This window comes from Mus caroli, unplaced genomic scaffold (genome assembly GCF_978045245.1).
Source record: "Mus caroli unplaced genomic scaffold, Mus_caroli_1 scaffold_5, whole genome shotgun sequence".
Lineage (NCBI taxonomy): Eukaryota > Metazoa > Chordata > Mammalia > Rodentia > Muridae > Mus > Mus caroli.
This window is the reverse complement of record NW_028227260.1, coordinates 36,266,713-36,289,356: the sequence shown is the minus strand read 5'-3', so window position 1 is coordinate 36,289,356 and position 22,644 is coordinate 36,266,713. Positions and strand designations below refer to the sequence as shown.

General features: G+C 39.4%; 1 protein-coding gene across 4 annotated transcripts in view; it reads right to left on the bottom strand.

Annotated features, from left to right (window-relative positions):
- The window catches only part of Zmat1 (zinc finger matrin-type 1), a 54,997-nt gene extending 32,556 nt beyond the window's left edge, over positions 1-22,441 (bottom strand). For 2 of the 4 annotated variants that reach the window (XM_085838019.1, XM_021153635.3), the window contains exon 1: positions 6,869-7,151. In XM_085838019.1, coding sequence (XP_085694145.1) covers positions 6,869-6,932 — 64 coding nt within the window. In that variant the 5' untranslated portion in view covers positions 6,933-7,151. Of the gene's footprint in view, positions 1-6,868; positions 7,152-22,120 lie in introns of those variants that run through there. The other 2 variants (XM_085838021.1, XM_085838020.1) reach the window with 2 other exon arrangements.
- Between the last annotated feature and the right edge of the window lie 203 nt (positions 22,442-22,644).

The window sequence follows — 22,644 nt, the reverse complement described above, 5'->3', positions numbered from 1 at the left end:
AAGCTTCTGCAAGGCAAAAGACACCGTCAATAAGACAAAAAGACCACCAACAGATTGGGAAAGGATCTTTACCTATCCTAAATCAGATAGGGGACTAATATCCAATATATATAAGGAACTCAAGAAGGTGGACTCCAGAAAATCAAATAACCCCGTTAAAAAATGGGGCTCAGAACTGAACAAAGAATTCTCACCTGAGGAATACCGAATGGCTGAGAAGCACCTGAAAAAATGTTCAACATCCTTAATCATCAGGGAAATGCAAATCAAAACAACCCTGAGATTTCACCTCACACCAGTCAGAATGGCTAAGATCAAAAATTCAGGTGACAGCAGATGCTGGCGAGGATGTGGAGAAAGAGGAACACTCCTTCATTGTTGGTGGGATTGCAAGCTGGTACAACCACTCTGGAAATCAGTTTGGCGGTTCCTCAGAAAATTGGACATAATACTACCAGAGGATCCAGCAATACCTCTCCTGGGCATATATCCAGAAGATGTTCCAACAGGTAAGAAGGACATATGCTCCACTATGTTCATAGCAGCCTTATTTATAATAGCCAGAAGCTGGAAAGAACCCAGATGCCCCTCAACAGAGGAATGGATACAGAAAATGAGGTACATTTACACAATGGAGTACTACTCAGCTATTAAAAGGAATGAATTTATGAAATTCCTAGGCAAATGGATGGATCTGGAGGGCATCATTCTGAGTGAGGTAACATATTCACAAAGGAACTCACACAATATGTACTCACTGATAAGTGGATATTAGCCCAAAAACTTAGGATACCCAAGATATAAGATACAATTTGTTAAACGCATGAAACTCAAGAAGAACGAAGACCAAAGTGTGGACACTGTGCCCCTTCTTGGAATTGGGAACAAAACATCCATGGAAAGAGTTACAGAGATAAAGTTTGGAGCTGTGAAGAAAGGATGGACCATCTAAAGACTGCCATATCCAGGGATCCATCCCATAATCAGCTTCCAAACGCTGACACCATTGCATACACTAGCAAGATTTTGCTGAAAGGACCCAGATATAGCTGTCTCTTGTGAGACAATGCCGGGGCCTAGCAAACACAGAAGTGGATGCTCACAGTCAGCTATTGGATGGATCACAGGGCCCCCAATGGAGGAGCTAGAGAAAGTACCCAAGGAGCTAAAGGGAACTGCAACCCCATAGGTAGATCATTATTATGAACTAACCAGTACCCCAGAGCTCTTGTCTCTAGCTGCATTTGTATCAAAAGATGGCCTAGTAGGCCATCACTGGAAAGAGAGGCCCATTGGACTTGCCAACTTTATATGCCCCAGTACAGGGGAATGCCAGGGCCAAGGGGTGGGGGTGGGTGGGTGGGGGACTGGGGGGGGAGGGTATTGGGGACTTTTTGGATAGCATTGGAAATGTAATTGAGGAAATTACCTAATTAAAAAAATAAATAAATAAATAAAAGAAAGAAAAATTCATCTACAAAATTGGATTGTGCCTTTTGCAAACAGCCAGGCTGTCATGTTAGAGTACAATAACTACCTTCTTAATCAAAAATAATGCAACTGTATGTGAAATCTAAATGAGTATATTTGAAACTTTCTCTGCATAGTCTGAGAAATTTATACTTACACAAAACTAGGTGATTCTAGATAAAACTGGCTATATATAATAAATCTTGTATTTCTCAAATGAATATTTGATTTTGTTGTAAAAAAATCAAATATTTTATCCTTAGAATAACCCAGTTTAGAAAATCACTTAGTATTAGGTATTTTAGTGCTTTGATGAATTGTGAGTTTGAGTCTAAATGATCTTGATGTAAAGAAGTACAGCATTGTAAAGAGCATATATATTCTGCTTTAATAGTGACAAAGTAGAGGAAAATCCCAAAAGAGTGAACTGCAGTACTATATACACAAATCTCATTGTTATTCACAGAAAACTCTGTGGAATATTATAGAGATAATCTTCCTCAAACTTCTTCATCAAATAGGATTTTTGGCAAGAGTTGACTTGACTTTTGTATTCCTTTAATAGCATCGTAATCATAGGGGAAAAAAATCAGCAGAGCATAGTCCTGGGGTAAAAGAAAATGAGGAGCCATGTTAAACTTGTTACACCATTTTAAACACTCTTTTCTCTCTAGTACCATATTCCATTTAAAGAAAACTCAGAAATTTCAGCTTTACTAGTCATGTGGATATGTGCATGTCAGCATGACAAGTGCTCATAGCTCTAGGGCTACTTTGCATCCTCAGTTTTAAGGTGATTAAAATAGCTTCTGGCTTATGAGTTTGACAGTTCTTGCAATTTTATGCAGGTCATCTCAATCAGTGCAGGTGTTTCCATGGTACCTCACCACTAACAAAATAAAATAGAATTTCACGATCGGGAAGAGGGCATTTATGATGAATATCTGTGCTGTCTTTCTGCATATTGAGTATTTGACCATTGTAAAGATAAGTGTTTGTAGCTAGGGAACTCGGGAGTCATGCTTTTAAAGCCAGAAATATAGTTAAAGCCCTGTATAATCTTAATTTTCTTGATCCCATGACAGCTGTTTTATATCAGAAAGCCACTACATATGTGCTACTCATTCAAACAGTTTAATACATGTGGATGAACGTGAAAGACTGTTTCAGATGGAAAATATTAAAGCTCTGTCTTAGCATGTATGAAATGTATAGGTAGGCTAAGAATATGGTTAGTGATTATTTTTACATACTGGTATAATTCAGGGCGCCCAAACACCAAATAAATGGCCATTCATCACACTCTAGACATCGCCAATGGGACAACTGTGGGAAATAGAATTTTAATCCTATTTACTAATTATTTTGGCAGAATATTGGACTCACAAAACTATACTTTTCCCACTTTATTTGTATTATAATTTTCCTATCAATACTACCAAGCTTTTTTCCTTTTTTTTTTTTTTAATTAGGCATCTGTGTGTACACTGGTGTATGTGCATGTGCATATGGAGGCCAGATGACCACCTTTGGTATCTTCCTCAGGAATGCCATCTATGTTCTCTGAGACATGGACTTACACTGACCTGGCACTCACCAATTAGGATAGACTGGCTGGCTAGTGAGCCTCAGTCATCCTCCCGCATCTGCCTTTCCAATGCTAAGATCCCAAGTATGCACCACCATCCACGGTTTTACACGGGTTCTGAGGGATAGAACTCAGATCCTTATGCTTTGGACACAAACACTTACCAAATTAGCTACGTCCGACGACAATTACTGAGTTCTTTGCATAGCTGTTTGAGAGTTATTTTTATTTTTATTTGTTTTTGTATGTATGTGCATAAATGTATGCCATGTGCATGCATTAGTGGGCATCAGATCCTCTGGAACTGGAGTTACAGACAGTAATCAGCTTCCTGATGTGGGTGCTGGGAACTGAAGTTGGATCCTCTGGAAGAACAGTAAGTGCCCTTAACCATTAAGTCATCTGCCCAAGCCCATTACAGATATTTCTAATTTATTTGTAGGTTCTTAGCACTAGCCAGAATGGTTCACACACACTGGCATGGCGTGATTACTTAGTAAATGAAGGAAAGACCATTAACTAGGTTTTCGGCTGGAGGACTTAGTAACATATGACCCAAAGTTATACTGAACAACAGGGAGACAAAGGAAAGTGTTTTTAATTGCTATGAGAAAGGTAATTGCCATGGGAACCAATTAACAACCAAACTGAACTCTACAATCTTTTCCGATCTAAAATACAGACTCAGAATTTTTTTAAAGGGAAAAGCAAATATACAAGGAAGGTTAACTACAGGTGTATGTAGCATCACTACTGGATCAGAATTCATTTTGTCATAAATAGCTTTGAAAAAGCTCACTTAATGAAATATGGAGCATCCTAAAAAGCCACCCAACTCCCCTTATCCTTTATGTGTATGTCTTTTTGCATATTATTCTCTTGGCATTTCTTTTGCTTGTTTTAAGTTTGTTGTTCAATATCCCAGTAGAATTTCTTGAAGATTTTTAACATTCCCTATATGACAATTTTATGTCTACTGCCATTGGCTCATCTTTGTGAATGTTGGCTACAAATTGTGACTGGGCCAGCAAATGCTTTTTCAAACCCATTTTAATGATTTTTATCGGGAGTAATCTTGTAGTAATGATGACCTTGGCATTAGTCTGACATATTTCAGAGCCACACCTTAATTAGAACTTAGAAAAAGTCAAAGTATATTGGCACACAACTAACCAAGACTTTTTCCTTGACTTTTGTACATTATAGCTAGAAAAATAGTGTTTTATAAATAAACAAAGTTCTGAGACCTAATGGTGTTTTGAATATTACAATGTGTTAAACATCTACCATTTTTTTAAGTGAAAATATAAGGGGTTTTTAGTTTGGACTTGGGAGTTAATGAAGAATACTTAACTAAAATGAAAGGACAGACAATCTGATATTACAGTTACATTTCTTTTTTTCCTATCCTAGTAAAATTTCTCAACAGTATTTCAACACAGATTTCACTTCTCAGTGAGTGTAAAGTGATAACTACCATCAAGGTTTCTTATGATTTATGAATTATTACTTTTGTATTCAGCCACCAAATTCCACCAAAAGAAGTAACAATGTAAACTCCAAAATCATCAAGCATATTTTCAGGTCAGAGGATAATCTCAAAGTTTGTCTTCTCCAAGTCCCTTGCTTCAGACATGGAAGCCCAAACCAAGGACATCTGGGACCAATTCAGGACCACAAAGTCCAGTAGTTTTATGAACATCATAATCTGTATTTACTGTGCCAGATTCCAGATATTGTTTGGACTTTATTAAATTATGTTCTTGTCTTCATTTTGTGTGAGTTTCATTTTGTGTGAGTACACATGTGCCACAGTGTGTGTGTGTGTGTGTGTGTGTGTGAGAGAGAGAGAGAGAGAGAGAGAGAGAGAGAGAGAGAGAGAGGTCAGAGGACAACATAGGAGTAAGTTCTGAAGCTTGGCGCGGGCTCCTTTTCCCTCTGTGCCATCACGGAGGTCCCTGAAATTCTTTCTCTTAGAATGCTTTTACTATTTGCGCATATTCAAAGACACTGTAACCAAAGCAGTTACACAGAGTGGTAAAAAGCCATTTTTATATAAAACATTGTTTCTAAAGTTTAGTATGAACTGGTCACCAGAGACAAAACTGTTCAATGCCTACAAAACAACTCTCACCTATTTGCTGGCTATGGACAGTTTGTTATCCAAGTAAAAGCTAGGAGTGGTGGTACAAACCTGTAGTCCCAGCATTCAGAAAGTGGAGACTGGAGGACCAGTTCACAGTGAATTTGAGGCAAGTGTAAAAGTACATGGGACCATGTTTCAAAATGAACAAAAAAAAAAAAAAAAGGAAAAAGGAAAAAAAAAACAACCACAAAGTCCCCTTGAAAATGTAAAAGCCCAGGAGTTTCCAAACAATGCTATAATTCATGGCTGATTGAAGACATTACTCTTTCAAAAATTGTCTTCAGTTAGCCTGTTACTAAAGCATGATCATATCACAGTGGAGGCCCAATTTCCGTATTTAGTAGATGGCATTAATATAATATGCCCATTGCAAATATTATAGGGGATTTAAAAAATTGTTTTGTAGTTCCACGAAGTGAAAGATGTGAAATATGTGAAATATTGTGGAATGGCACCACAAGGGTATATCATTTATAAATCGGAAAAATTATTTTATGAGGTTAATTTTAATGAGTGTCTTTATCCAAGAAAAAAGGAATCTAACCTGTTTCTTCTATTTTTACATTCACAATCTTTCACTTTGGATGTCCATGAACAAGATAAGGTAATCCAGAAAATATTTTTACAGTAATTATTAAATCTGAGCACTTCTGTAGCAGAATCCGTCTTAACCATTTAAGAACATCTCCCAAACTGCTTTCAACCACATTGCAATGGCAGATTTCACAGTCCAATAGTAGGCTGCTTACAGATACATAATAGCCTGTGTGAAAGGTCGCTTATATTCAAACAGTCAAGAGATAGCTCTCCATGTTTGGCATAGTAAGTGGTGGCAGGTACAACAGCACTTACTTGAACCCAAAGAAATGTTAAAGATGGGCCCTTAACCCTGTTTCACTAGGCCTTAACCTCAAATACCAAAGAAAATTCTCCAAATGATTTCTGAAATCTGTGCTTCTGCCAAACACTTTCTCTTCAGTACAGGCCTCATAGGAACCTATGACCTCACATCCAACAAATTCTACTTGAAAGCTCAAGTACACATGCTAAACTGCCCAAATTGCTAACTCTGTCGTCTCTCTGTAAATATCACACTGCGGAGTTTATTCCCTGAGTTTCTACACTGCAAGATGTTGAATCGCACCAGGGTGGGTGGGTTGGGGTTCCTGTTAAATTTCTGATAGTCCCTCTTTGCTCTCCCTTTCCTTTCCCTGGCTCTGGAGATCCACAGCACTTCTGCTCTGCCTCCTCTTCCCAAATTGCACATCAGCATCCTACTTCCCCCTAAAGCAGCTAGCTAAGACAAAAATGATGTTTATTATTATTTTTCCCTTCAAACTCCTGTCTTAAGAGTATCTGCCATTCCTTTGCTGGGGGGGGGGGGCTTTGGGGAAGGGGAGGTTAGGGATGCCCTTCACAGCTTCAGTCCTTCTGAGACCCTAGGGCCTAATTAGGGAGGGGGTGGGATGGGGTAGGGTGGGGTGGGACAGGTCCAAGCTCAGCGGAGCGGGGCGGGACGGGGCGGGGCGAGCTTGGCCTTTACTGCGCCACAGCAGGTGGGGGGTGGGGCGGTGTCGAACCGCGCCCAGTCCGGGTTCCGGGCCAGCTGCAGACTGGCGGCGAAGGCGAACAGGCCGCCTTCGCGTCCCGGGACGGGAACTCACCTTCTCTGAGGCAAGGGCAGGTGTCTACTTTAAAACTACTGTCCCCCCTCCCCGCCGCCGCCATAGTGGAGCCGCCAAAGCCGCCGCCGCCTTCTCCACAGCACCGGCAAGTGAGCAGGCAGGGGTGGAGGTGGCAGAGGAGGGAGGCACCAGCAAGGCCGCCGCCGCTGCCGCCGCGTTGGCGGCGGCGGAGGCGACAGCTTAGGGAACTTCCCGAGGGTGGGAAGACCTCGCCAGCTGAGCTACAGCTTTCGGCGACACCGCCGCCGCTGCCGCCGCCGTCGCAGCCTGGCGCGCACAATTACACTGGAGTCTGGATTCCGTTAGGCTTTTTTTTTTTTTTTTTAAGCACCGCCTTCGCCCAAGCTCCACCTCCCATCCTTTGCTTCCTCTTTGGCAACCCCAGCCTCGCTCTGGCTCCCCGCATCCTCCAATAGGAGAGCCATGCACCCGAACGATGCCTCCCCCTTCCCCCGTGGCTCTGCAGTACGGACCTCCCTCCGGAGAGGAAGAAAAGATGGCCAAGGGCGAAGGGCAAAAAGCGCGGGCTGTAAAAACAAATGTCCTTATACGGTGGGGACTGACGCATTAATCTAACAGCATTTAAAAAAAAAAAAAAAAAGTCAGGCTCAATCTTGATCCCACCTCCAAAAACTCTCCAAAAGACATTTTCCCCCCCTTTGAAATAAGCAGGATCTGGTCCTTCAGTCTAAATGGCCCCTTGAACAACCTTGGCCATCAAAATTACTGTAAATCTGGTGCACAGTGGAAGACCGGAACTATTACTCAGCGTTTAATTCTCCTCACTTTCCCCCAAACCCCTTAGAACTCCAATATTTTATGTTCAATTCCAAGCCTTTAAAACATACAAATTGTCACAGAGATGTATGCTTAAATACTGTTATTTTTGTTATAATAAAAAAATACACACTTAAAACCAGCTATTGCAAAACAATATTTTTTGTTTTGAAATTTTCATATAATTATGTAGTTAATGGAAATAATCTAATTGGCTGGCTTGTCGTGAAGCATTATTTGTATTTTCGAATTGCCCAATATTTCAGTTTATTGATCTCAAGCATTAAATTTTAGAGATTTTTGCAAAATGATTGCCTATGCCAAAACACATTATCTAAAAGTAAATGCAATTATAGTTATTTTCTAAAGAAATTGTTTTAAATATAGACCAAGTAATTAAACATAATTTAAAAAAAACACAAAATTCGTTTTGGACTTCAAATAATGGTTATCATTATACCTAAATTAAATTTGAAAGAAGTCAAGCTGTTATCCAGCAATGACATTTAGTTTTAATTTAAAAAGTATTTAGTTGTGTGTGTGTGCGTGCACTCGCGCGCGTGCTTTAGTGTAAGTAATTACCCTGTAGTTCATGCAGGAGATCAAGATCAGAAGAGGTGTCAGAATACCTGGAACTGAAGCAGACTGTTATGAACTGCCATATGGGTGCTAAACCCAAGTCCTCTGCAAGAGCACTTAAGTCCTCTTAACCGCTAAACCATCTCTCCAGACCCCAAAAATGAAATTTAAAGGAAACAATTTGATCCTTGGTAATCAGACTCTTTCTGTAGGTATAAGGTTTGTGTGTATACCGTGTAAAGTTTACCCTACTGTTATTCAAATGCTGATTTCTGTGGCCTGATACCTTGTTTTAATCCAGACACAGCATTGTAATTCTTATACCAAGAATCTCCTGTCTCAAGTTTGTATAAACAATTCTTACCATTTGTCAATAAATGCTGATTGATCAATGGCTGGGCAGGATAGAGAATAGGGCAGGACGTCTGCCAACCAGAGGAAGGAGAGAGGGTAGAGAAAGAGATTCAGATTAGCAAGGAGAGAGGAGGATTTGGAGCTATGAGGTGTCCAGAGAGAAGTCATGGAAACACACATGAAACTCAAAGAGCCAGATCAATAATAATAAGCAAGAATCAAGGGGTGGTGCTAGGAAGTAGCCAGATTAGCATAAAAAGTAAAGATCATTTAATTGCCTAGCTATGAGGTGCAATTTTAACTAAATCTTGGTGTCCCTGTGTGGTTTTGGGGGACTAACATAAGGTAAAGAAATACAGCTACCCGATTAATTTACTGCTACATTTATATTAAATTCATTTTCACTTTCAAATAACTTACTGCTTATATTCTATTAGTCCCATCAGTTATTCATTCATAAACTCTGTAAGAGTTCTTACATTAAAAATCGCTTTTAAAGCCAGGCAATGGTGGTGTGTGCCTTTAACCCCAGCACTCAGGAGGCAGAGGCAGGTGGAGCTTTGTGAGTTCGAGACCAACTTGGCCTACAGCAGGACAGCCAGGGCTGTTATACAGAGGAAAACCCTTCTGGAAAAACAGACAAACAAAAATCTGTTTTAAAAGGACACACATACCCTGTATTGTACATCTCCCCAAGGATTCATGGCTGGGGAGTTCACAGGCCCCAGGGGGTGAACTTGCTACTATTTTGCTAAAGGGATATAATAGCAAACTGTCCTCTAAATTCCTGTCACTAAACCTAAACCTACAGTTTAGTGCAGCTCTCAGACATGAAAGAAGTTTCTTTGTGCAGTAAATAACTGGATATTGATGAAGACACTTGCAAGCAGTCAAAAAGTGCAGAGGTGTCTGTGGAATGCTCAGCCACATATGGGACATCTGTATTCCATTTCCTCCTGGCAAGGCTTAGGAACCATGGAAGGAGAGGGGATGGCAGGATTGTAAGAGCCAGAGGTTAGCTACAACAGGGCCATTGCGTACATGAACTCACAGCCTTCACAGGATCTCTACAAGATCAAGACAGTCACATTGCAGTGTTGGTGAAGGGGCTTTAAGAGCCCCAACCCCAGCTGAGTAGCTGCTGCTAAGTTGAAAGCTTTGGGAGAAAGGAGGGTCAGTTTTATTTAAGGCAGATGCTCCAATAACCGTGAGTGGATGAGCAGCACAAATGTACTCATTGGGTTGTTTAAAACAAACAAACAGAGGGACATGAGGTTAGAAGAGGGTAGGAAGACGGTAGCACATCTGGAAGGACTTAGGGGAGGAATAAGAGGCAAACATAAATATGAAATTCTCATAGGATTAAAAATACTGTATTTTAAAACTTTTAAGGCCTATTGATAATACTAAAGTTGGTCTGCAATTTTAAAATTTCTTGGCAAAAGTAACTAAGAATGTCATGTAACCATCTTCTCATTGTGAATAAAGAGTGTTCTTTAGTTTGAAATTTTCATATAGGCTTACAAAATTCACCACAATTTGGAACTCTCTTTAGATAGAATTCTAGAACTTTGTTCATTTAGTTAACATTTTGTTTTTAAGTTACATCCATGTTGCTACTTGAGGCTGTAGTTATTCACTGGGAATAGTGGACAAACTCCTTCTATTTCCTTGTTAAGAGACAAACTCAGCAGACCTCTTTTGTGTTTGCTCTCCTCTCCAGTCACATCTTCATTGCTTAGTTCAGAGCTCTGGCATCTGCCCCCCCTCCCCCAACCCCCGATCATGTTTCCTCTAGTGTCCATCCCTCAAACCTATTTCCGTAGGGCTGTCATTCATCACCAGTGTTCCTTTGCTTGCTTAGACAAAGTTAGAGACATGGTTTTATATTACTAATGTTCTCATCCCCTTCGTTGTCCTAACCTCTTCTCTCTTACTAAAGGAGTGAACAATACTAAGTCTTATAGATTCCTGTGAAAGCCATGGATTTCAGAGTGTGGTGGGTTTTGTTTGTTTATTTGTTTTTTGTTTTAACATTTTTCACGTATCGAAATGACCCAGGTCCTCCCATAGTAGGAAGTACCTAGTAAAGTCTACACACCCCCCTTGAAACTTAGATAATAGTGTATTTCTTTCAGGTAGCCCATCCTATTTCTCTTTAGTTAACACAACACCTGGTGTTTTTGCAGAGAACTTGGGTTCAGGTTCCAGGACCCACAAAGCAGCTCACAACGATCTATAACTCTAATGCCAGGGGAATAACACTGTCTCTGACTTCTATAGGAGCCAAGCATACATTTGGTGCACAGACATGCATGTGAGCAAAACATTCATACACATAGAACAAATGAACAAACATGGTTCTGAAGAGGTGGCTGAGCCATTAAAGACCATAGCTCACAATTAATAAGATAAAAATGATTGTGACTGGATAGAACAGAAATGCTTAATTTTATTAACAAGTGATTCAAGTGTAATAAGTGATAGAAACATGTAAAGTTGTTCAATAACATCGGAAAGAAGTCAAATAGACATATTAAGATATACAAATGAAAATGTATAAAATGCCATGTGTACTTATGCTGCTAAATAATTTACAAGACAATGTACAACTTGAGTGTGATGACTCAGGTTTGAAATCCCATAACTTAGGAGGCTGAGGCAGGAGGATTGCTAATCTACATACAGTGTGATATTCTGCCTTAAAAGAAAAGAAGCAAAGAAGGAAGGAAGTATTTTTTTCTTATTTTTCTAAAGGTTGGGATTTCTAGATCAAGAAACTGGTATTTGGTGTCTGGTCAGGCAGCTAAGATGAAAGAGGGTTAAAGAATGGATACTATGTCCTCACAGTAGAACAGAAGATGATGAGGTCATTCAAGGCATTTTAAATTATATATATATATATATAATTTATGTCTATGTGTGTTTTGCCTGCCTACATATCTGTACACTATGTGTGTGGTACCTATGGAAGCCAAAGGAAGACATTGAGTGGATACCTGGGAATTGAAATTACAGGTCATAATTGGGTTCTGGGAATTGAACTCAGGTCTTCTAGAAGGACAGTTCATTTTCTTACCTGCTGAGCCACCTCTCCAGCCCACAGTGCTACTTCTCCGTCAAAAAAAATTTCTTGTCAATTAAAATTTCAACACATGACTTTGGGTGGAGGGCAGTTAGACCTGGCATTAAGTATAACATGATTTAGCACTGAACAAACAAACAAAAAAGAACTACAGCTGTACCATTGGAATTACATGCACAAAAATATATCTAAAAGTAAAGGAAAATGTATGATAAGTTACAGTTCAGAAGAAAATAGAGGAAAACCAGTTCCTACCTTTATTCATTTTGAAAAAAATAATTTTATTGCTAATAGGTAAACATGTGGTATCATAGGATGTAGCTGGTTAGGAACTGATGTTATAGAAATAAAATTAAATATATATGTATTGACATTGGCAGTTTTGAATATATATTTAATTAAAATATAGCAGTATAAGGGAGTTGAAGAGATGGCTCAACAGTTAACAGCACTGACTGCTCTTCTAGAGATTTAAGTCCCAGAACCCTTGTTGTGGCTCAAAAATGTCTGCAATTCCAGTTCCAGAGGATCCGGCACTTGCTTCTAGCCTCTGTACACACACATAATACAAAGGCATATATGCAGGCAAAGCACTGATTTACATACAATAGTAAATATTCTTTTTACAAAACAAAATAAAGCAGGTGGGCTAGAGAGGTGACTCGCAGTTGAGAGCACTAGCTGCTCTTCCACAGGACCTGGGCTTCATGCCCAGCACCCACATGGCAGCTCACAACCACCTGTAACTCTAGTTTCCAGGGGTCTAACTCCCTCCTCTGGCCTGCACAGGTACAAGGGGCATATGTGGTGCACAGACATTCATAGGCAAAATAGTTTTAAAAAATAAGTTAGTTGCATTGTGCTTGTGTATATGTGTGTGTGAGCATATGTGTACACACATGTAGAGAGGCCAGAAGCCAACCTCAGGTATCCTTCCTCAGACATATTCACCATTTTTTTTATTACGTATTTTCCTCAATTACATTTCCAATGCTATCCCAAAAGTCCCCCATACCCCCCCATCCCCTACCCACCCACTCCCCCTTTTTGGCCCTGTACTGGGGCATATAAAGTTTACAAGTCCAATGGGCCTGTATTGGGGCATATAAAGTTTGCATGTCCAATGGACCTCTCTTTCCAGTGATGGCCGACTAGTCCATCTTTCGATACATTAAAGACACGGTAGCTCACTGAGAAGGAAAGGCTGGTTAAGCTGCAAGGATCCACTAGTCTCTACCTCCTACTGCTGGAATTAGAAGCAGATACTACCATGCCTGGCTTTTTTTTTTTTTTTTTTTGTATGTGGATTCTGGGGATCAAAATCAAGTTCTCATGATAATATGGCAAGCACTTTCCCAAGGAAAATCCACTTAGAAGGGGGAACAAAATAATCACAGGAGGCAGAGAGAAGAAAGGATCTGGGTGGGGCAAGGAAGGGTAAGGGAAAAGGGGGCAAGATCAGGTATGGGAGGAGACAGGAGAGAAGCCCAGAGGGCCAGGAGAATGAATGGAAATATGCAGCTGTGGGGTTGCAGGGGAAGCAGAAGGAACCTCTAGCAAGTCCCAGAGATCTGGGGTGAGAGGCTCCCAGGACTCAATGGGTATGACCTTAGCCAAAATACCCAACAGTGGGGAGATGGAACCTGAAGAGACCACCTCCAGTAGATAGACAGTAGAGGGATGGGGCCACCCTCCCATCTTAAAATTTATGACCCAGAATTGCCCCTGTCTAAAGGAAATTCAGGGACAAAAATGAAGCAGAGATTGAAGGAAAGGCCATCCGGTGACTAGCCCAACTTGGAATCCATCCCATGCTCAGGCACCAAACTCTTAATGCTATTACTGATGTCATCTTGTGCTTGCAGACAAGAGCCTAGCATGGCTGTCCTCTAAGAGGCTCTACCAAGCTGACTGAGACAGATGCAGATAATTACATCCAACCATTGGACTGAGGTCAGGGAGCCCTATGGAAGATTTAGGGGAAAGATTGAAGGAGATAAAGGAAATGGCAACTCTATAGGAAGACAAACAGTGTCAACTAAACTGGATAACTCAGAGCTCCCAGAGAATAAGTCACCAACCAAAGAGCATACATGGGCTGGTTAGTGGCCTCTGGGCACATATGTTGCAGAGAACTGCCTTGTCCTATTTAGTTAGCCAGTTTAGGCCATAAAAAAATCTCACATTTTTATGAGAAAGAAGAAAATTACCCAAAACTCAAAACAACTACCTTGTCTATACTAGATGTTGGTATCTGTGCTAAAAGAGACTAACATGATTTCAGATATAGAGTATGTAGCCACCAAGCTAATGAAATTATTTCCCATGAAAAACAAACAGGAGTAAATTACATTCACATTATTTAGACAACATAAATAATTGATGGCTCTGCCCCAGGGATATATTAACACTCCTACTTTGTTATAAAGATGTAGATCATATGGATATTCTGAAGGGAAGTTTGGTCCTCTATTTGATCCACTATGCAGATAACACCAATAATTGACCAAATGAAAAAGGATCGGTACACTCAAGTACTGGCACATGTGAGGAAGACAACTATCAGAGATTCATGTCAGTCAAATTTGGAGGTGTCCACTAGTTTTGAGAATATACTGGGACACCACACCTAGACCTCTTTTTTTGTGAAGGTAAAATACTGGAAGTTGGAATTGTCCTGATACACTGACTGAGTGTATTCCAGCTTGGACTAAGTCCAAAATCAGGAAGAGAATTTGTAGCAGGTCCAAATTGGGATGAAAGTAACCCTGCTGTTTGGGCCATATAATTTAATGTAGTGGTCCTCAAGGTTCCTAACGCTGTGACCCTTTAATACAGTTCCTCATGTTGTGGTGACTTCCAACCATAAAATTATTTCACAGTTACTTCAAAACTGTAATTTTGCTATTATGGATTGTAATGTCTGATATGCAGGATATCTGATAATGTGACCCATGTGAAAAGGTCGTTCAACCTCCAAAGGGGTTTCGGCCCACAGGTGGAGAGCCACTGATCTAAAGGTACTTACAGTATTAGAATATATGTGGAGGGAACAGATTCCATATGCAATCTGTGGTAAGTATCACAGAATATTTACAACATAACCTTTGATGGTCTGGAACAAGGGTATGCTATCTGCAGTAAAGAATTAGACATAAGTTAGGAGTCTCTGGCATTTTATTAGGCCTTGGTAGAGACAACATTTGATCCTTTAGCAAAAATTAGTATAGGGCAGAAAACTACCACCATAAATTGAATCCTTTTTAAGCTCACAATATTATCTGTTTGAATGGGCCTAATGACAACCACTGTAAGATGTATTGCTGTTTTTTTTTCTTTTCTCTAAGATTGGCATATGCAGCATTAGAATGTGCAAGGAAACCTAGAGGGCAGGGTGTTCCAGATTCCCACATTATCAGTGTTTACACTGGAGCCTGAGGTCTCAGTGAATAGAGAAGGAAAATGACTAAACCTGATTTATGAGTGGCTCTGCTCAGCATGAGGGTACAAGATGAGGGCCAGAGCATCCGGACATTCTCCTTTGTTTCAAAGCAAAAGTAAAATGTTTGTAAACTTACAGATAATGGAAAATGACTTATCAAAATGATCTGAGTACTGCAGAGGGAATGACTAGTGTATCAGGTCCAGGTGGTATGGGGGAGAAGGCGTGGAACTATATGGATAGGGGTCAATAAACACTGACATTATCTGTATTGTGTACTAATGTTCACCAAAGTGCATCTACTACGAAAGACATAGTAAGAAGTGAATAGAAAGAAGAATTCAATCAGTTGACACCATCCAGTTGTTGTTATTAGCTGTCTACTCAAGTGCAAAAGTTATAAAATCCAAGTACACAAAGCAAATTGCCAGTCACAGTCACTATGGAGGTCATGACTGAGTAAGAACAACATGAGTTCTTGAATGCATTTATCTGTCTAGGAAGTGTAGCATTGTGCTATAGTCTTTGTATCATCATCTTTTACTTTTGGAACACAACAGGAAATTTTCTACTAAATAACAGTAAGCCCTGAGGTTTGAAAAACACAAGAAAAAAAGGTTAAAATATATCATTTTCTTCCTTACCAAATCTAGTAATTAATCCTTAAACTACTGAATTCTGAAAATGTGACATGCTACTGTCTCTCCTGTATCTAGAGAATTTTGATGCAATGTGAGACAGGACTTAGCAATGAACAAGTATGTTGACTGCTAGAGAGGCCCCTCACATGAGTCAGGACACCTTTCTGATAGGTCCCACCCATGAACCTTAACAACCTTTTATAAACCTGAACAATCACCTATCTCCTTTACCTCACATATCAGCAAGGTTTCAGCTACTTTGTTTCTCAAATACCTATAATTGCAGACAAATGCAATGTGAGGTTTAGGGGACTGATCTTGACTAAATACCTTCTGCTTCGTGATCTTGAAGCCTACTGGCACCAAGAAGCACCCAGTGTTAATTATTAGCAAGGCTCAAGACCTCATTTGCTTATGTTACTGGTTTTCCCTTTATGAGATGCATGTTAAAATAGTGCACCCTGAATTAAAGTTATTACTTTACTACAAAATGGACTATGGATTAACATAACATTTAATGAGAGTTAATCCAAGTCTCCATCAAACCAACATGAATCCATTACTTAAGGGCACTAACCACTCCTATTGTACATATATACATGTGTATATGTCCATATACTTAGAACTGGGGCCCCTTTTCTATACTCGAATAACAATGAAGTAATGAGTAGTAGTTCTGTCTTTCCTCATAGTATTAAAATGTAAAATATAAACCAGCTGAGTTTCCAAATAGACCCCCACTATCAATGTTAAGTAAGGCTGTAATTGATAAAGATATTTATCACATGATAACCAGTGTGCCACTTTCACAAGACTACCGGGTTTACAAGAGCTCAGCTGATAAACTCAGCCTTTCTATCCAGCTGTTTTCTTTCTTTCTTTTTTCGTTTTTTTCTTTTCTTTTCTTTTCTTTTCTTTTCTTTTCTTTTTTTTTTTTTTTTTTTGAGACAGGGTTTCTCTGTATAGCCCTGGCTGTCCTGGAACTCACTCTGTAGACCAGGCTGGCCTCGAACTCAGAAATCCGCCTACCTCTGCCTCCCATGTGCTGGGATCAAAGGTGTGTGCCACCATGCCTGGCTTCAGCTGTTTCTTTAACACAAAATCAAGCCACATTTTTATTTTCTAGAATCCACTGGACTTAAAAAGACTTACCACCTCTCTCCACCTCTCTCTCTCTCTCTCTCTCTCTCTCTCTCTCTCTCTCTCTCTCTCTTCATTTGTTTGTTTTTGAGATGCTGTCCCTCTATGTAGTCCACACTATCCTGGAGATATCTATGTAGACCAGGCTGCCTTCAAACTCACATAGCTGCACATGCCTCTGTCTCTAGAGTGCTGGCATTAAAGGTGCATGCCACTATGCCAAGCTCAAATATATAGCTCGGGCTGGCCTTGAACTCATGATCTTTCTGCCTCCCTCTCCTTCAGCAAACCCTATTAGAATACACCACCCTCCTTATTTATTAATAATTCTCCATATTAAACATTCAAATGCACCGTATGCAGTCAGTTCCAATATTTATACTAGAGGTTGATGAGCAACCCTAACAGCAGTAAGATTGGTTATAATATCACAAGGACATGGATTACAATGTAAATCTTTCAATATAGTTACTATATTACCCAAGATTGCCATCTAGTGAATAGAGATGATAATACTGTTCATCAAAGTTGTAGAAGATAATTGAAATACGTTTTTCAAGGAACAAGCATAGAACGTGGCAGAGTCAGCCAGTACCCCCTGGAGTTCCCATAGCACAGTCACCACACTTTATTCAATTCTTAGAAATACCAATGGAAACTTAATAATGGTAACCAAAAAATTTTAAGGTAATATCCCTTGTTTGTGCATTTCTTATGAGCTGTTAATAGGATAAAATGGTGAATGTTATCAAGATGAAAAGGGAAGTATGTTGTCAAAAATTATGTCCACAAATTCTTCACCATTTGCTTTAGTCTGAATGTTTGTGCCCCTCCAAATCAATTTACTAAAATCGAATTCTTGTGGGTATTAAAAGGTGGGATTTTTGTAAGCACCTAGATGGTATTAGTGTCCTTATAAAAGAGGCTTGTCCTTATATAAAAGAGCTTTTGTCCCCCTTTGCCCTTCTGCCATATGAAGACACAGCTGGAAGGTGGATTCAATGATGGATGAGCCTTCATTAAATCTACCAAATCTACTGGCACATTCATCTCAGAATTCCTAGGGCTGTGGGGCATTTCATAGTTTATTAATTATTCAGACTGTGGTATTAGTAGTTCAATCAGACCAAGACAGAAATTCATACACAGAATAAATACTCAAAATGTGGAAGTGGCTTGGAAACTGGCACACAGGTATAAGATGGAATAATTTGAAGCAATATGATGGAGCTAAAACAAAATAGAACTACTTTGCAGCCCAGTATGGTGGTACATGCATTTAATCTCAGCACTGGAGAGGCAGAGGCAGGCAGATCTCTGAGTTTAAGGCTAGCCTGGTCTACAAAGTGTATTGCAGAGTAGTCAGAGCAAATAGTAAGACCCTGAATCAAAAGGAAAAAACACAAATAAAATGAAAAACTGATTTGCTGTGAATGTGACAATAAGAACAAGTCTGGTAATGCTCAGAAGAAGAAAGATGTAGAGAAAAAAAAAAGCCTTAGTGTCTTTAGAGATAGCCAAAATGGTCTTGCAAAAATGCCAAAATGTTAACCATTTACCACCAGAGCTGACCAATCAGACTTCCTAGGCTACTCATTTTAAGCAGAAGCAGAGAGTTTATATATTCTTCATTCATATTATACCACAAGAGATAGAGTATTGGATTTAACAAAATACATTAAATTTCCCCAATCTCTACTAATCTTTGTTCTCCTGAGTGGCTTGGGAGAAATAATGATAGGCAAAGAACATGTGCTGAGAATTTGAGAACCTAAATGCCAGAAACAATACCTCCAAATATATGTATGTTTTAACACTTCTTTTAATATTTTACCTGTGTACATTTTAATTTCTGTTTTATAGACAAAGAAAGATAGGATTTCATTATATGCTTTTGTATATTCGCTGTCTTTTGAACTTGCCTTTTTCTTCTTTAACCTTTTGCCATCATTTTCCTTCCTATAAGAGGGGCACTTTCCATTTATGGATGTAAGTGTACAATACCCAAATGCAGCACCACCCGCTCATTGATTACATCTCCACATTTTACCATCCATCATCTATCATCCGACCTTTCACAAACTATGATGTCAGGTTGGCATATGCATCGAGGACAGATATTAAGATGAATGAGGCTCACTAGAAATCCAGAACCTTGTACCCCTAAGATGCTATTCTATATGGCACAGGCAAAAAAAAAAAAATTCAGCTTAAGTACGTTGTAGTCATTCTTCAGAATGGTGATTTTAAAGTTTGGTTAACGGAAAGTTCCTGTTTTCAGAGAGTAGATCCCATATGTTCAATTGTATGCATTTTCTAGAGAAGAAATGTTTCAAAATTATATTGTAACTAATATATTATTAAATAGAATAGAAGCTTGGCTTCATTCTATTACAGATGCTGAATGAGGCGCTGCTACTAGATTTGGGATCGCAATACTTACCAGAGGACAGAAGAAACTTTGTATTACATTCTATGTACATGTAGGGTATATATGTTGGGTTAAGCTCATGTAACTGTAAGAGATAGTTGTTACTATTATACACAGGTTTCCCCCCCCCCCAGGTGAGCTGCGAGTCTTAACTATTTTGCCTATATGAAGAGTAAATGACAGAGCCAAGATTCAAGTTCAAGTAGTCTGGTTTCTAGTCTGTGTTCTTGGTGGAGTATCAATTTTGTGTGCATACTAGACTTACTTGGAATATTTGTACAATATTTTTGTGTTCATACCTACCATGAATTATTAAAAGAAAGTCTCTATAGCTCTTAAAGTACCTGGATAGTTCTTATGCAGTGTGAGATTTGAGAATCACTTGCTTACACCTGAGAGAAATGGGCAACATGAATTAGCTCTTTTTTATTTTTAGTGTTATTGTTTGTTATTTAAAGGACAACAAAGTAGAAATTTTAGAACATGCAGGCGTGAGCAATAAAACAGCTAGATCTTTGGTGAATTTTCTGCATCTATAGAAAGAAGAAATTGAAAATATTGAATAATTGGTATAAGACAGAAAATCATCAAACACACATAGGTCATATACAAATATGATGTGGGCTTACCTGTATATTCTAGTTAAATTTAAAAATTATATACCATAGATATTTTATGTGTAAAAATTGAATTTATCCTTTAAAAGTAGCTACATCATTTTTTCACTATATACAGTTAGCATATTTTAATCAGATCTCTGCTTATGTTGGTTTTTAAAGTAGAATTAAGTAAGCTAGAATTCACTCCAGATTGTGGCAGATGTTGCTTGGTGAAATCACTCATGCTAAAATTTCCAGAATGTAAAGTTGGAGTTAGTTTTAACAGGTTACAAATACTGTCACTTTGTTGATAGATGTTACCTCTTTCCCTTGTGTTCTTTCTAGTGCTCTTAGCCAGCCCTATGGCTAGCCAGAGATTATCCATGAATCCTCTGGCCAGGACAACTTGGTACATATTGTTCCCTCAATGCAGAGACCAATTCTCTGTTTTTGCTTTGCCTTGCCCATTTGACCCAGGAAGAAATGCAGACTATATTTGAATATCTGGCTACCCTCTCTCTCTTCCTCATCGCAGTGTTTATTCTCCCCTGAACAGCCTTGCCATATCTCTTGGTGTTTGTTGCTAAGTTTGTTCCATTCCACATACCTTACAATTCTGTCTTTTTCCTTCATGGTTTCTAATTTTGTGTTTTACCTGGGATATGGTTTGCATGTGAATTCATGTTTCTAGTTGCTTCCAAGTCTAGACAAGCAAATATTATATACATTGCCTGGACTTTTGATTTCTAACATTATTTATTCTGTTCCATATCTATAGGTATCCATCATATTCAAGAGATAAAAATTCTGGCACAGAATATTCTCTTAAAGCCTAGAAAATTATTGTGTTTGATTATTTAATAAGCATACTCAAGTTATGTGTGCATAGGCAATCTGAATGAAACTGCTGTCAAGTGGCAGAATACAGCAAATTTATCTTAAAGGTTTTGGAGTGGGTTTGTGGTTCTTGAATCAGGCAATGCTTCGTTTCATGAAGCAAATAAATGCTTCAATGAAGTTAGTAGAAGGTTGGTAAACAGAAACTGAAGAAAACACATAAATAACAGACTGGGTTAGCTGTTCCAAGGTCCTTTGGCAGACGATAGAGAGAGAGAACCAAAGAAAGTGCACTGATTGGTTAACGTTAGGTTACTTCAGGTGACTTTGGGGATTAAAGATTGGGAACAGGGAGAGCTTCATTATCATGCCTACTGTAACTGGCCTGTTTGAGAAACTGCACTATCATGTCTCATTTTTGGAAGGTCAGATAACTTACTTCAGTATAAGTAACAATATTTTGATATTTATTATGCTCTGTCAGGGCTTCATGCAGGAGCTTAGAATCCAAAACAATGGCCTCCTCTAATTTTTATCTAATATAAAGTAGGACATTTGGCACACATTAGACAGCAGTTCTGAACCAGTACAAAACATGTCTTTCAGATTTTATTGTATCTTGTTTCTCTTATAAGAGAACAGCACTCCTTTTTTCCCCATTTCAGCTCATCCTAAATTCATTTGCAAATTGAGGTCGTTGTTTTAGTTCATCGAATCAACACAAAGGAATAATAGAACTTCTCAGCCCCTCTTTAAGCAAATGATTACAATTTGAGATGATACCTCTCGGTTAAGCTCTCAAGGTGCCATGGAGACTTTCCTGGAAATTTACATTTTACATAGATGAAGTCCACAGCCTTCTGAAGAGTCATTTACTTTCTAAATGTTCGCCTAACAGATCTTGGTTAATTGTGTCTCACAAAGAAAGTCTCTTGGAATTGAAAAATTGAACATTTACTTTTTATAAATAGAAACGTCGCAGTAGCTCTGTTATTACCAACCATGGGGCTGTAGACTCAAAGAACAGTTATGGAAGCTGTCTGAAATGTATCTGTGAAGGCACCCATAGAGATGCAAAGTCTCAGAAGACGTTTTCTCCCTGTCAGGTCTTAGTTAAAGAGCACCAGCAGAATGTGGGATTTTTCCTAAGCTACGTACCTATGTGATGGGGACTAAAAATTACAAGCTTTGTACTTTCTGCCAATGCTAAAGAACCAGTCCATGTTTAAATCATAAATGATGGTGACACAATATTAGAAACTGGCTAACCATCCATATTACTTTTCTCCTCACTGTGAGAGAAAATCTAATAGAACTCAAGGGAGGAAAGGTTTAGTTTGGCTTACAGTTTGAGGAGATACGGTTGATCTTGGGAGGGAAGGTTTGGCAGCGGGGGCTCCATCCTTGGCAGCGGGGGCTCCATCCTTGGCAGCGGGGGCTCCATCCTTGGAAGCGGGGACTCCATCCACGGCAGTGGGGGATCCATCCACGGAAGCGGGGGTTCCATTCACGGAAGCGGGGGCTCCATCCTTGGAAGCGGGGGCTCCATCCCTGGTAGCGAGGACTCCATCCTTGGCAGCCGGAGTTTGTTGCAGCTTGTTGATGCATAGCTTAGGCCGGGAAGCAGAGATGAAACTGGAAGCAGGTCCACGCTATAACTAACCCTCAAGACCTGCCTCCAGTGACGAACTTCCTCAGCTCAGCTCCACCTTCTCAGACTTTTGAAACCTCCCCAAAGAGCACCGCCAGCTGGGGACCAAGTATTCAAACACATGAGCCTTATATTCAAACTGTAGTGCTCCTCCATAGGCTCATGACAATCTCATAATACACATATATTTAGCCCAACTTTAATATTCTTATATTAAAT